Here is a 13,500-nt window from a genome sequence, read left to right as displayed (position 1 = left end):
CAATGCACAAGCCGCAGGCTGCAGGGGAAAGGAAGCGCCTTTGTGAAGCTGGGGCAGGGCAGGCGCTTGGGCTGCAAGCAAGGGGTTCTGGAGCATGAGACGAACCCACCACCAGACCCCCAGAAGCATCCTACAGTGGGTGCGATCCCACAGCCAAACCACAGGTGAAGGAACATGAGTATATATTTGCAACATCCTTCTGTGGAGAATGTGCATCAATGCTGGGGAGTCATGTGCGGATTCACAGAAAGGTGTGGAGAATACTCACAAAACACCTCCAAGTGATGCACAAGTACAGGGGTCCCCAACCCCCAGGCTGTGGACAGGTACCGGTCTGTGCCCTGTTAGGAACCGGGCTGCAGGAGGGGTGTGCGAAACCCCCTCACCTTGGGCCCGCGGGGGGGGATCCGTCCCCCCCCCCGAATCCTTGCCAGCCCTGGCCAGCTCCGCTCCGCGGCGAGTCCACGGAGCTGCCGGCTGGCTCTGGCTGCTGGTGGACTTCCGGCCGCTGGGACACAAATGGCGTCCGCATAGTGGACGCCATTTGCATCCCTGTTCTTCAAGTAATAGGCCACATAAATCTTTACATAGCCGATTACTGCAAAGAACAGGGATGCAAATGGCGTCCACTATGTGGACGCCATTTGCATCCCAGCGGCCGGACGTCCGCCAGTGAGACCATCCCCGCCGGTCCGTGGAAAAATTGTCTTCCACGAGACCGGTCCCTGGTGCCAAAAAGGTTGGGGACCGCTGCACAAGTGGACAGTGTCAGTCGGGTGGTGTATACATGGGCTGGGCAACACATCCAGTTGAAGTGAAGGCTATGCTGTTACAGCAGGCAGTCTGGGAAAAATCTGTGATTGTCTCTCATCCACTGGTGATCATCCAACATGCAAAATACCCCACTGACACTGTCAATTTGTACACGTACCCCACACCTTCATGAGGAACACCACGGTTTTAGAGACATTCATCTGTCAACGCACATTAACCTCTATACATATAGGCTGAAAAAGACTTACAGGCAGCAAAAACAACACAACAACAGTGCAGCACACACAACTTAGCACTAAAAGCTGCAGCCATAACAAGAGGCTATACTGCACAGGGTGGGCAGGAGGTGCACAACAGCTCAACACCACATGAGCACACAACTGCCCCTCTCCCTTACAAGAACACAAGCCAGGCAGCATGGAAAGCAGAGAGCAGAATTGCAGGGAATGCTTCTGCTTGTTAAAGCAAGCACAGAAGTCAGAAAGCCATCGAAAGAATGTCTTGGTCGGCACTAACTTTTCTAGCAAGATCAGCGCCGTTGTCGGGTTCACGCGAAGGTATTTACAGGTCGGTTGTCCATAGTCAGCCAGGTATGTCGACCAGTCCCACTGGAGAAACAAATCTAAGAGCTGAAACAGAGAGAAAGAGAGAGAGAAAACACGCAGCAGGTCATGACTAAGAACGACATGGAAGAGTCCCATTTTGAGATGCAGAGTCGTCTCCAGAGGATGGGATGCCTGCCCTTTGAACTGGGCTAAAGACCCAACTCTGCCATGGAGTCTTTGGTTGGCCTGTCTCAGTGCCTTATCTGTAAAATGGGAATGTTAGCGGCCTACCTCACAGGGATGTTAAGGCGGCAAATGACAAGACTAATCGGGAATGCTTTAGGAATAGGGATATCTTTCTTTGGCCTGGGCAAATTGTTTTTTGCAATTCTGTTATTTCTATGCCAAAGCACTTTGTACATGAAAAGCACTAGAGAGACAATGAAGAGCAGAGGCATGTTTGCAAAAGAACCAGCGATCCAATGGCAGAGAAACTTCCATTCATTTAGCCTTCCAAGGCAAGCAAGCAAACACAATTTCTGTGAAAGACAGGCTGATCTGCTCAAACTCACATGGGAAGCCACTGGTGACGGTGGGAAGAAAACAAAGAAGAAAATGCCAAGCATAAGCCAGAGTCTGGAAGAGGTTAATCTAACCCTGCCTTGACTCCTTGAGAATTAAGCAGCCTGGACCTGGAATTACTCCACTTTGCCCAAAGGTAACCTAGTTCTGGGAGAGAAACAAACTCCATCTCCTAAAAAGGAAAGACATTGCAGTTTGCAGTATGACTCAGGAGCGTGAAGCATGGGGGCTGAGGATGAGAACTCAAAGAAAACTGGAGGGGGGGCACTGATGAGGTGGGGAGGAGCTAAGATCACTAGTTTTCACCTAGAGAAAAGCTTATTGGTGTTTTCAAAGTGTCATGCCACACACTGGAAGCGACACATCTCTACCCGTGAGCCTTGGCCATCTCAGGCACACACCTTGCCCTCTAGGCTCAGCACCTGAAAGAGAGGCCAGGCCAGGCCAGGCCAGGCTAGCCAACAGTTGCCAGAGCCGTGCAGGTGCCATTCAAGGAGAGACCCGTCCCTGGCGTTTCCCAAGGGGCAGCATGTGATAGGCGTTTGGAGGGAAGGGTGGCACCGCTGCATGTGGTGCAAACAGCAGTCGCACGTGGCTCCCGCAAAGAATGCGGAGGACTTGGAAATGCTGTCGTTTCTGGCATGCGTGTGCGTGTGTGAGAGAGAGAGAGAGAGAGAGAGAGACAGACAGACAGACAGACGCAGGGGGAGGCAGTTATAGGCCTCCACATTCCCATTCTACTCCCAGTCACTAGTAGGTTGAGGACTTAGAAAGAAATAAAGATTTGACACCCTTGACGCTGTAGATCTAGATTCAGTGGTTTGACTGCAGAGGCCTCCCCTCCTCTGCTGCCCCTCCATGACTGTGGGCCAAGAGAGGAGGAAGTCCAATTTGCTCTCTTGTCATTTAGGTGCCCCCAGTTCTGAGTAAACTGAAGGAGTACTCCTGCAGCACACCCACCCTTTGGAGCAGAATTCAGCTTCCTTCGGCACACCAGGCGCAAGAGCCAAGGACAGGGACAGTGATGGATGGCCTGTGTGTTTTACAGCCGCTTAGCCCTATCAATCTTGTGGACACGTGGACTGGCTGGGGACGCCTCCTCCAGCTCCCTCTGGCTTCCTCCCTCGCACAGGGCTGCGCTTGCAAAGCAACCAGAGGACGGGAAGTTCTTTCGCTAGGCACTCTGACAATGCAAGACGATTTATCTGTCACATAAATGTGGTTTTATTGGTTTTACTGTTTAAACTTTTCACCTCCGCAACTAAATCGGGAGGGGGGGGGAGAAATCTTTCACAGGGGCATCCCTGAAGCACATGGCTCCTCCACAAATTTTGCCGCTGCCTTCTGGGGCAGATTCCAAAATAAAAATATGCAAATACCATTAATTCTTCAAGCTAAAGAGTCAATTGTGCAGCTCCATAAATCAAACCTGACAGCACACACACCAGAGTGGGGAAAGAGCAGCAGTTTGCACATGTAGCAGGGGAATGGGAAGCACGGTGTGCCGCAGACGCCGGCTGTGAGACGTGCAGGATAGCCGGTGACTATGGACCTGGTGCATGTCAGGGAGACCAGGTGGGGGCCAGGGAGCCTGCGCTCCCCCTCGGTGGAACGGAGGTGGATCTGAGGTGGGGAAAGTGGAGAGAGGTCCTAGGAAACTGAAGCAGCTGCCATCTCCAGATCGTCCTTCGGAACCTGTCCCAACCTAGAACAGTAGAATTCCAGAACTGGAGGGGGCCCCTGCGTCAGAGCAGGATGCTCCACACATCAGCCCCCCTCTGCCAAGTGATGTACCCCCCCCCCCGAGCATCCCAGCCGGAGCACATGAGCAACCAAGGTGCGAGCAGAGCAGGTGTATGACTTTGCGAAGGGAGCTAGAGAACGCATCACATTCACAGGGGAGGCAAAAGCATGTCCAGACACAGCATTAAGTAGCCTCTTAGCCTTGATGAGTCGCCTTCATAGTCGCCTCTCCCTGATGGTCCCAGCAAACACTCTGCATATCAGCCTCTTTTTCTAAGTCCTCACCCTGTCCCTCCTTTACCACCTCCTTCAGCAGTCGCTAACAGAGATCAGTGTTCCAAAAGAAGAGTCCCGCAGCCACTTAATGATGCACCGATGATCCCACCCAAACACTTTGGTTGAGTATCGGTGTAAAAAGCTTAATGTCACTAGAAGCCTCCATGCCTGTGCCAGCTTAATTTCCTTTCAGGGCCTGTACCGGCCATATTGCTACAAGCTCCCCAGGCCATGAGACGGTCTTGGGGCAGCACCACTGCTCTGGCCTTCCATTCAGTGGGAGAACACGAAGGGCCATAGCTCAGTGGGAGAGCCCCTGCTCTGCATGCGGAAAGTCACTGCTTCAATCCCCGACAGCATCTCCAAGTCCGGCTAGGAAAGACTCCTGCCTGGAACCCTGGAGAGCCATTGCTGCCCATCAGTGTCCAGAGCACTGGGCTACGTGGACCAAGCCTCTGACTGTGAATGAGGCAGCGTCCTGAGTTCCTAACCATGGAGGCAGCAGTTCTGCTACTCTGTACCAGATTCCCAGAGAGAGGACCCGTACCTCCCCACACCCTCCCATGTACTTCCTATCCAGCCACCCCACCACTCTGGGGCTGCCACTGCTGATTCCCAGAATCAGACCCACCCCATACCAGGTGAATTGTCCATTTAGGGGACCATCGATTAGCCATAAAGACACAGTCGCATTCTATGGTCAAATCCTGGACACTCATCAGGCATCATTTGGGGCAAATCTGAAGTGAGAGATCCACTCAAAGTAACTGGACAGAGACTGAGGGCTGGGTCCCGGAAGAAAGTACTTCGTACAATCATAGGATCATAGAATAGTAGGGCTGGAAGGTGCCTATAAGACCATTAAGTCCAACCCTGTGCTCAATGCAGGAATCCAAGTCAGAGCATCTCTGACAGATGGCTGTCCAGCCTCATCTTGAATGCCTCCAGCATGGGAGAGCCCACCACCACCCTGGGGAATTGGTTCCATTGTCCTATTGTTCTAAGTCAGGAAGTTTTTCCTGATGTTCAGCCGGACTCTGGCTTCCTGTAACTTGAGCCCATGATTCCATGTCCTGCACTCTGGGATGATCGAGAAGAGGTCCTGGCCTTCCTCTCTGTGACAACCTTTCAAGTACTTGAAGAGCACTATCATATCTCCCCTCAGTCTTCTCTTCTCAAGGCTAAACGTGCCCAGTTCTTTCAGTCTCTCTTCATAAGGATTTGTTTCCAGTCCCCTGATCATCTTTGTTGCCCTTCTCTGAACCCTCTCCAGCTTGTCTGCATCCTTCTCAAATTGTGGTGCCCAGAACTGGACACAGTACTCCAGATGAGGCCTAACTAGTCCTGAGTAAAGGGGAACTAGTACTTCCCGGGATTTGGAAGCTATGCTTCTATTAATGCAGCCCAAAAGAGCATTTGCCTGTTTTGCAGCCACATCACATTGTTGGCTCATATTCAGCTTGTGATGAACGACAATTCCAAGATCCTTCTCGCTTGTAGTGTGGTTGAGCCACGTATCCCCCATCTTGTAACTGTGCATTTGGTTTCTTTTTCCTAGGTGCAGAACTTGGCATTTATCCCTATTAAATAAGGGCAGAAAACAACATCATTCTGTTGCTTTTTGCCCAGCACTCCCGTCTATCAAGATCATTTTGAATTTTGTTTCTGTCTGCCAAAGTATTAGCTATCCCGCCAATTTTGTGTCATCTACAAATTTGAGCAACATTCCCTGAACCTCTTCCTCCAAGTAATTAATACAAATGTTGAAGAGCACTGGGCCCAGGGCTGAGCCCTCGGTACCACACTCATTACTTCTCCCCAGTTTGAGAAGATCCCATTGATAAGCACTCTTTGAGTCTGATTCTGTAGCCAACTGTGGATCCACCGGATCGTTGTTTCATCTAGCCCACTTTGAGCTAGTTTGCTCATCAGGAGATCATGGGGCACTTTGTTGAAAGCTTTGCTGAAGTCGAGGTATATGATGTCCACAGCATTCCCACGGTCCACAAGGGAGGTGACCTGATCAAAAAATGAGAGCAGATTCGTCTGGCAGGGTTTGTTCTTGACAAAACCATGTTGGCCTCGAGTCATCACTGCATTGTTTTCAAGGTGCTTCCAGATGGATTGCTTTATCATCTGCTCCAGACTTTCCCCAGGGATTGATGTCAGACTGACTGGTCTATAGTTCCCAGGTTCCTCCTTTTTACCCTTTTTGAAGATAGGGACAACATTAGCCCTCCTCCAGTCATCTGGCACTTCACCCGTCCTCCATGATTTCTCAAAGAGAATAGACAGCGGTTCTGAGAGTTCTTCTGCCAGTTCCTTTCTTACTCTAGGATGCAGTTCATCTGGCCCTGGAGATTTGAACTCATTCAAAGTAATTAGATGTTCCTGGACCATATGCCTATCGATCTCCAGCTGCAATCCTGCCCCTTCAGCCTGTACTTCGCCTTTGCCAGGGGGGTCATAGACCCTCTTTTGGGAGAAGACTGAGCCAAAGTAGGAATTGAGCACCTCTGCCTTTTCTGTGTCCTCTGTTATCGTTTTGCCATCCTTATTGAATAGCTGAACCACCATTTCTTCCCTCTGCCTTTTACTATGCGCGTAGCTGAAGAAAGCCTTTTTGTTGTTTTTAGCATCCCTCGCTAACCTCAGCTCGTTCTCAACTTTAGCCTTCCTGACGCCATCCCTGCAATTCTGTGCTACCTGCCTGTACTCTTCCTTTGTTGCTTGGCCTTCTTTCCACTTCCTATATGTGTACTTTTTTGTTTTCAGGTCATCTCTACGCTTTTTGTGAAGCCACATTGGCTTCTTCTGTTGTCTTCCACCTTTTCTTCTTGTTCGAATTGTTTGCAATTGTGCCTTGAGAATTTCCTTTTTTAAAAGCTCGCACCCATCTTGGACTCCTTTTCTTGTTAAGAGTCGCTTGCCATGGGACCTTACTGATCATTGTTCTGAGTTCATTAAAATCAGCTTTCCTAAAATCCAGGGTACGCGTTTGATTACATTCGGCTTTTGCTTCCCGTAGAACCAAGAACTCAAGTACAACACTCGGCTTTTGCTTTCCCCCAGAGTTCCTGTAATTGCTACTTTATCCACTAAGTCATCTCTGTTGGTTAGGATCAAGTCAAGGACAGCCGATCCTCTAGTTCCTTCCTCTACCTTCTGTAGGAGAAAGTTATCCACCACACAAGTCAGGAATTTCCTGGAGGGGCCATGTTTTGCAGAATTTGTCTCCCAACAAATATCAGGGAAATTGAAGTCCCCCTACTACATCATGCTTCCTTGAAACATTGGCTATTTGCTTTTCAAAAGTTTCATCCTTTAGAACCAAAAACTCAAGTATAACATGGTCACTTTCCCCCAGAGTTCCCGCAGCTGCTACTTTATCCACTATGTCATCTCTGTTGGTTAGGATCAAGTCAAGGACAGCCGATCCTCTAGTTCCTTCCTCTACATTCTTCAGGAGAAAGTTATCCACCACACAAGTCAGGAATTTCCTGGAGGGGCCATGTTTTGCAGAATTTGTCTCCCGACAAATATCGGGGAAATTGAAGTCCCCCTACTACATCATGCTTCCTTGAAACATTGGCTATTTGCTTTTCAAAAGTTTCATCCTCATCTTCTCCTCGATTGGGTGGCTGGTAGTAGACGCAGACGACCAGGTTCCTTTTATTCTTTGCTCCATTTATTTTGATCCAGATGCTCTCAATGGGGCTACCAACCTCATCCTCCTGTATTTCTGTGCAGAGATATGTATTTTTCACACAAAGTGCAACCCCACCTCCCTTTCTGTTCCTCCTGTTCTTTTTGAACAAGTTATATCCTTCAATTGCTGTATTCCAGTCATGAGAGTCATCCCACCAAGTCTCAGTTATACCTATCAAGTCATAATTTCCCTCCTGTATTAAGAGTTCAAGTTCGTTCTGTTTGTTTCCATACTCTGGGCATTATAGACATCGAAGACCATGTGCTTCATAGTCTGGCTTTCTTCCTACATGTGTCTGAAGATTATATTTGGGCACTATTAGAGCTGTTCTCTCCGTTGTGGTGCATGAGCCTACGTCCATTGTTATCCCCAACTTTAGATCTCCCTTCCCCATAGGATTCAGTTGAAAGCCCTCCTGATTTCTTCTTCATGCTGTGGCCAAACACATTCTTCCCATCCTTTGTGAGGTGCAACCCGTCCCTTGCCAACAGCCCATCTTCCAGGAAGTATAGCTCATGGTCCCAGAATCCAAATCTCTTGCGTCGGCACCACCTTCGTAGCCAGTCATTCACCCGGAGTATTTTTCGTTCCCTTTCTATCCCTCTTCTAACTACTGGAAGGATGGATGAGAAAACTATCTGGGCCTCAAAGTTCTTGAGTTTCCTTCCCAAAGCTTCAAAGTCTGACGTGATTTCTTCGTAGCTCCCCTTGGCGGTATCATTTGTTCCCACATGGATGCGAAGAAAGGGATACCTGTCAGTGGGCTTTATGAGTGCAGGCAATCTTTCAGTCATGTCTCTAATCTAGGGATGTCAGAGAATTCCGCCACGGATCTCGGTGAGGCCGAATGCCAGTGCATTCGGCCCCCCGAACTCCATGGCGGAACCGTCTGCCACCACCCCGTGGATCCCCCTGGGACGAGACTTACCTGGGGCGGATGTTCTGGGCGGCAGCGGCTCCGGCGGGTCTTCCGACCGGCTGCCACCGCCGCCATTTGCAGTCTTGTCTTTTTTTTTTTTTTTACAAGACGTGATAGGCTACGTAAATCTTTACATAACCTATCATGGCTGGGTAAAGAACAAACAAACCCGCGTATGCAAATGGCGGTGGCTACGGCCGCCGCCATTTGCGTTCCTTATTTTTGGCCGTCTTAGTCTACGTAAATATTTACGTAGACTATGACGGCGAAAATAAAGGGGAACGCAAATAGCGTAGCGGGCACTATTTGCGTCCCTTTTTGATTCGCCGTTTTAGCCTACGTAAATATTTACGTAGGCTAAAACGGCGAATCAAAAAGGGACGCAAATAGTGCCCGCTACGCTATTTGCGTTCCCCTTTATTTTCGCCGTCATAGTCTATGTAAATACTTACGTAGACTAAGACGGCCAAAAATAAGGAATGCAAATGGCGGCGGCCGTAGCCGCCGCCATTTGCCTACACGGGGTTTTTTTGTTTGTTTTTTTTCCCAGAGCCCTCCGCGGCCGGAAATCCGGCTGCGGACGGCTCTGGCCTGGCCCTGGCCAGCTGCTCTGTGGAGCTGCCACGGAGCACAGCCGGCTATGGAGGATTCCGGGGGGGAGGAATGGATCGCCTCCCCACCATCGAGGATTCCGGAGGGAGGGACAGAAACCCCCCCCCCACCATCAACATAATCCGCAGAAAGGTAAGTGACTTTCGTACATCCCTACTCTAATCTGTCCTCCCGGGAGACAACATACCTGGAGAGTCCGCGGGTCTTCACAACATACTTGGGTCTCAATCCCAAGCAGCAAGGAGTCTCCCAGTACTACCACTCTTCTCTTCTTGTTGTAGGCCTGGGTTTCATCACCTCTGTTTGACTGACCTTCAGCCTCTTTCTCACTCTCATATAGGTTCCCTGTGATTCTTCCTCTGCAGGCTGTCCTCGAGTCTCATCCTCAAGTACCTGGAATCGGTTCCACAGTTCCACTGCTTCCAATGGTGCAGAGTGGCGTCTAGTTCTTCTCCTAACTGTCACCCTAGTCCAAGGAGTATCCTCTACTCCATTTTTCTTCACCTCAGCATTTCCCACTTCTGCCTCATCTTGCTGTTGCTCTTCAAGCTTTTGGTCTTCACTTTGCTGCTGTAGTTCCACCGTTCTGTCCAAGAACGCTTCGTGTTCTCTTATTCCCTGGAGGGTCGACAGTCGCCACTCAAGTCCACTTACTTTTTCTTCCAGCAGCGTGATCAATTTGCACTTGTTGCAGGTGTAGGCCATGTTGTTCTCAGGCAAGAAAACAAACATTGCACACACCTTGCAGGTCACCACCACTGGAGAGTCTTGTCCTTCCATAGCCTCTTTTCCCTTTTTGTGTCTAGCTTTGTGATATTTTATGATATTGGCAGTTTTATTCTCAATTCCTTTTCTAATTATGCCTAACATTGATTTTGCCTTTTTTTACAGCAGCTGCACACTGGGTTGACATCTTCATTGAGCTGTCCACCACAACCCCAAGATCTCCTTCCTTCCTGGTCACTGCTAGCTCAGACTACTTGAAGTTGGGATTTTTTGCCCCAATGTGCATCACTTTACACTTCCTTACATTGAACCATATTCGCCATTTAGATGCCCATTTTCCCAGTTTGGAGAGATCCTTTTGGACCTCTTCACAATCCCTTTTCGTTTTAACCATTCTAAATAATTTGGTGTCATCCGCAAACTTGGCCACTTCACTGCTCACTCCTAATTCCAGATCATTTATGAACAGGTTGAAAAGCATTGGTCCTAAGGCAGGTCCCTGTGGGACCCCACTATTTACTTCCCTCCAATGGGAGAATTTACCATTTATTCCCACTCTCTACTTTCTGTTTTTTCACCAGTTACTGATCCATAAGAGGATCTCTCCTCTTATTCCATGACTGCTAAGTTTGCTCAGGACTCTTTGGTGGGGGCCTTTGTCAAAAGCCTTTTGGAAGTCCAAGTAAACAACGTGTACATGTTTATCACCCCTGTCTACATGTTTATTGACACACTCAAATAACTCCAAAAGGTTAGTGAGACAGGACAGGATGCAGACAAGCTGGAGAGGATTCAGAGGAGGGCAACAAAGATGATCAGGGGACTGGAAACAAAGCTCTATGAAGAGAGACTGAAAGAACTGGGCATGTTTAGCCTTGAGAAGAGAAGACTGAGGGGAGATACGATAGCACTCTTCAAGTACTTGAATGGTTGTCACAGAGAGGAAGGCCAGGATCTCTTCTCGATCATCCCAGAGTGCAGGACACGGAATAACGGGCTCAAGTTACAGGAAGCCAGATTCTGGCTGAACATCAGGAAAAACTTCCTGACTGTTAGAGCAATATGACAATAGAACCAATTACCTAGGGAAGTAGTGGGCTCTCCCACACTGCAGGCATTCAAGACGAGGCTGGACAGCCATCTGTCAGGGATGCTCTGACTTGGATTCCTGCATTGAGCAGCGGGTTGGACTCGATGGCCTTGTAGGCCCCTTCCAACCCTACTATTCTATGATTCTATGACTTACCTTTGTGGAAGCCGTGTTGATTCTTTTTCAGCAGGGCTTGTCCTTCTATATGCTTACTAATTTTGTCTTTTATAATACTTTCAACCAATTTACCAGGAAGAGATGTTAAGCTAAAAGGCTTGTAATTTCCTGGATCCCCCCTGGATCCCGTTTTGAAAATTGGTGTTACACTGACCATCTTCCACTCCTCTAGTATAGAGGCTGATCTTAGGGACACACTGCATATTTTGGTTAGAAGAACAGCAACTACACATTTGAGCTCTTTAAGAACTCGAGGATGGATACCATCTTTGCCCGGTGATTTCTTTGCTTTCACTTTATCAATAAGGTTAAGAACTTCATTTTTTGTCGCCACTATTTGCCTCAGTTCCTCAGACTCCCTTCCTGAAAACATCAGTTCAGGTACAGGTATCTGTCCTATATCTTCTGCAGTGAAGGCAGATGAAAAGAATTCATTCAGCTTCTCTGCAATCTCCCTGTCCTCCTTCAATATCCTTTAACTCTATTGTCATCCAATGGTCCAACTGCCTCCCTAGGCTGGTTTTCTGCTTCCACTATATTTAAACAATTCTTTATTGTTGGCCTTGATGTTGTTAGCAATATGCTCTTCAAAATGCGTTTTGCAACTCTTATTGTCTGCTTGCATCACCTTTGTGTAAGCTTGTGCTCCCTTTAGTTTTTCTCACTTGGGCAAGACTTCCATTTTCTGAAGGAAGCCCTCTTTTTTCTAACAGCATCCTTGACACTGCTCGTTAACTAGGCTGGTGACCTCTTGGACTTGGTGCTACCTTTCCTAACCTCTGGTATGCATTTTAGCTGGGCTTCTATTATTGTGGTTTTGAGTAACCTCCAAGCATTCTGAAGGGATCTAATCCTCTTGACTCCCCCTTTTAACTTCCTTTTCACCAGTTCCCTCATTTTAGAGAAATTTTCTCTTTTGAAGTCAAATGTGACTGTGTTGGACTTCCTGAACAATTTTCCGCTTAAATATGTATTAAATCTGATAGCACTGTGATCATTGTTTCCAATTGTTTCAACAACATTTACATCTCATCCTAGGTCCTGGGCAACACCACTTACGATTAAATCCAAGGTTGCCTCCCCTCTGGTTGGTTCCACGACCAACTGTTCTAAGGCGCAATCATTTAGGGCATTGTGAAATTTAACCTCTTTGTCATGGCCGGAACATGCATTTATCCAGTCATTGTGGGGGTAATTGAAATCGCCCATTATTACAAGACTTCCTTGTTTGGAGGCCTCCCTGATTTCATATTCCATCTCAAGGTCAGTCTGAGCATTCTGGTCTGGGGGACGATAGCACGTTCCTAGCAGTAAATTAGTTTTGGAGCCTGGTATTGTCGCCCACAGTGCTTCTGTGGAACAGCCTATCCCTTCTAGGTGTTCTAGTCTGCTCGACACTCTTTGACGTACAGGGCAACACCTCCCCCCATGAGCCCTTCCTTGTCCTTCCTATAGAGTTTATATCCAGAGATGACCGTATCCCACTGGTTCTCTCAACTCCACCAGGTTTCTGTCATGCCCACTATATCCAGTTTTTCCTTTACACTCAAGCACTCCAACTCTCCCATTTTGGCATGGAGGCTTCTAGCATTTGCATAGAAACACCTATACACGGTATCCCTCTCCAGGTGCCTCTGGCGTGTGCATCTTTTGCTATGGGACATTGGCTCCTCTGATTGGATATTATGGTCTGCCATGTACTCCTGGCCTATTTCCTCCCCTTCTACATTTGGGCAATCAAAAACATTTTCATCTTCATCCCTCTGGGATGATTTAACCTGAACCGGATGCTTCCCAGCTCCTGTCGGCTTTCCCCAGGGCTTCCCCCAGGGAAACATGAGGAAAAGCTTTAACTACAGGCCAGCCCACACATTATATGATTTAGGTATACACTTAAAGTATGTAATGAATGAATGAATGAATGAATGAAACAAACCCTTGTTTGTGAAAAGGTGCATCATTCAGGGACACTCATCAGAGCCCCAGGATTGGCTGCAGCTCCTTCCTGAGCTCTCCATGGCAAAATCTGGTTTTCTGCCACAGAAGTGCAATGAACCAAAGTCCCACATCTTCTCTGGCTATTTCGGGGGGGGGGGGAGATGGTCTGCACCTGTCAGGTCAGTGGTTGGACCCCTACAATCTTCTTGGTACCTGTCAGCAGTGATCCCTACCATACATGAGTTCCACTGAAATGTAGAGGAGCTGGGCAAGAGCACAGAAGGCACTCTGCATGGCTCCACTGGCTCCAAAGGGGGCTTGTGAAGAAGGCCTCTCTGTGGGACTTTGCCAGTGTTTACGCAGACATGCTCCCTGGACTAACCGCAGGCCATGCAAGCTCCCATTTCTT

The 13,500-nt window shown here is 48.4% G+C and overlaps 1 protein-coding gene across 11 annotated transcripts in view; it reads right to left on the bottom strand.

Annotated features, from left to right (window-relative positions):
- Positions 1 to 13,500, bottom strand: part of EXOC6B (exocyst complex component 6B) — a 400,399-nt gene that overhangs the window by 11,188 nt on the left and 375,711 nt on the right. For 3 of the 11 annotated variants that reach the window (XM_084855222.1, XM_084855223.1, XM_084855225.1), the window contains one exon: positions 1,291 to 1,403. The exons of 2 other annotated variants lie outside the window; for them this stretch is intronic. In XM_084855222.1, coding sequence (XP_084711348.1) covers positions 1,291 to 1,403 — 113 coding nt within the window. Of the gene's footprint in view, positions 1 to 657; positions 1,404 to 13,500 lie in introns of those variants that run through there. 6 more of the 11 variants (XM_084855230.1, XM_084855232.1, XM_084855233.1 and 3 more) reach the window with 4 other exon arrangements.

The sequence above is a fragment of the Heloderma suspectum genome, chromosome 5, assembly GCF_057233095.1.
Source record: "Heloderma suspectum isolate Gila_16-S chromosome 5, 16-S_ref, whole genome shotgun sequence".
In the NCBI taxonomy this organism is placed as follows: Eukaryota; Metazoa; Chordata; class Lepidosauria; order Squamata; family Helodermatidae; genus Heloderma; species Heloderma suspectum.
Note: the sequence above shows the minus strand (reverse complement) of the source record. Positions and strands in the feature narration are given on the sequence as shown.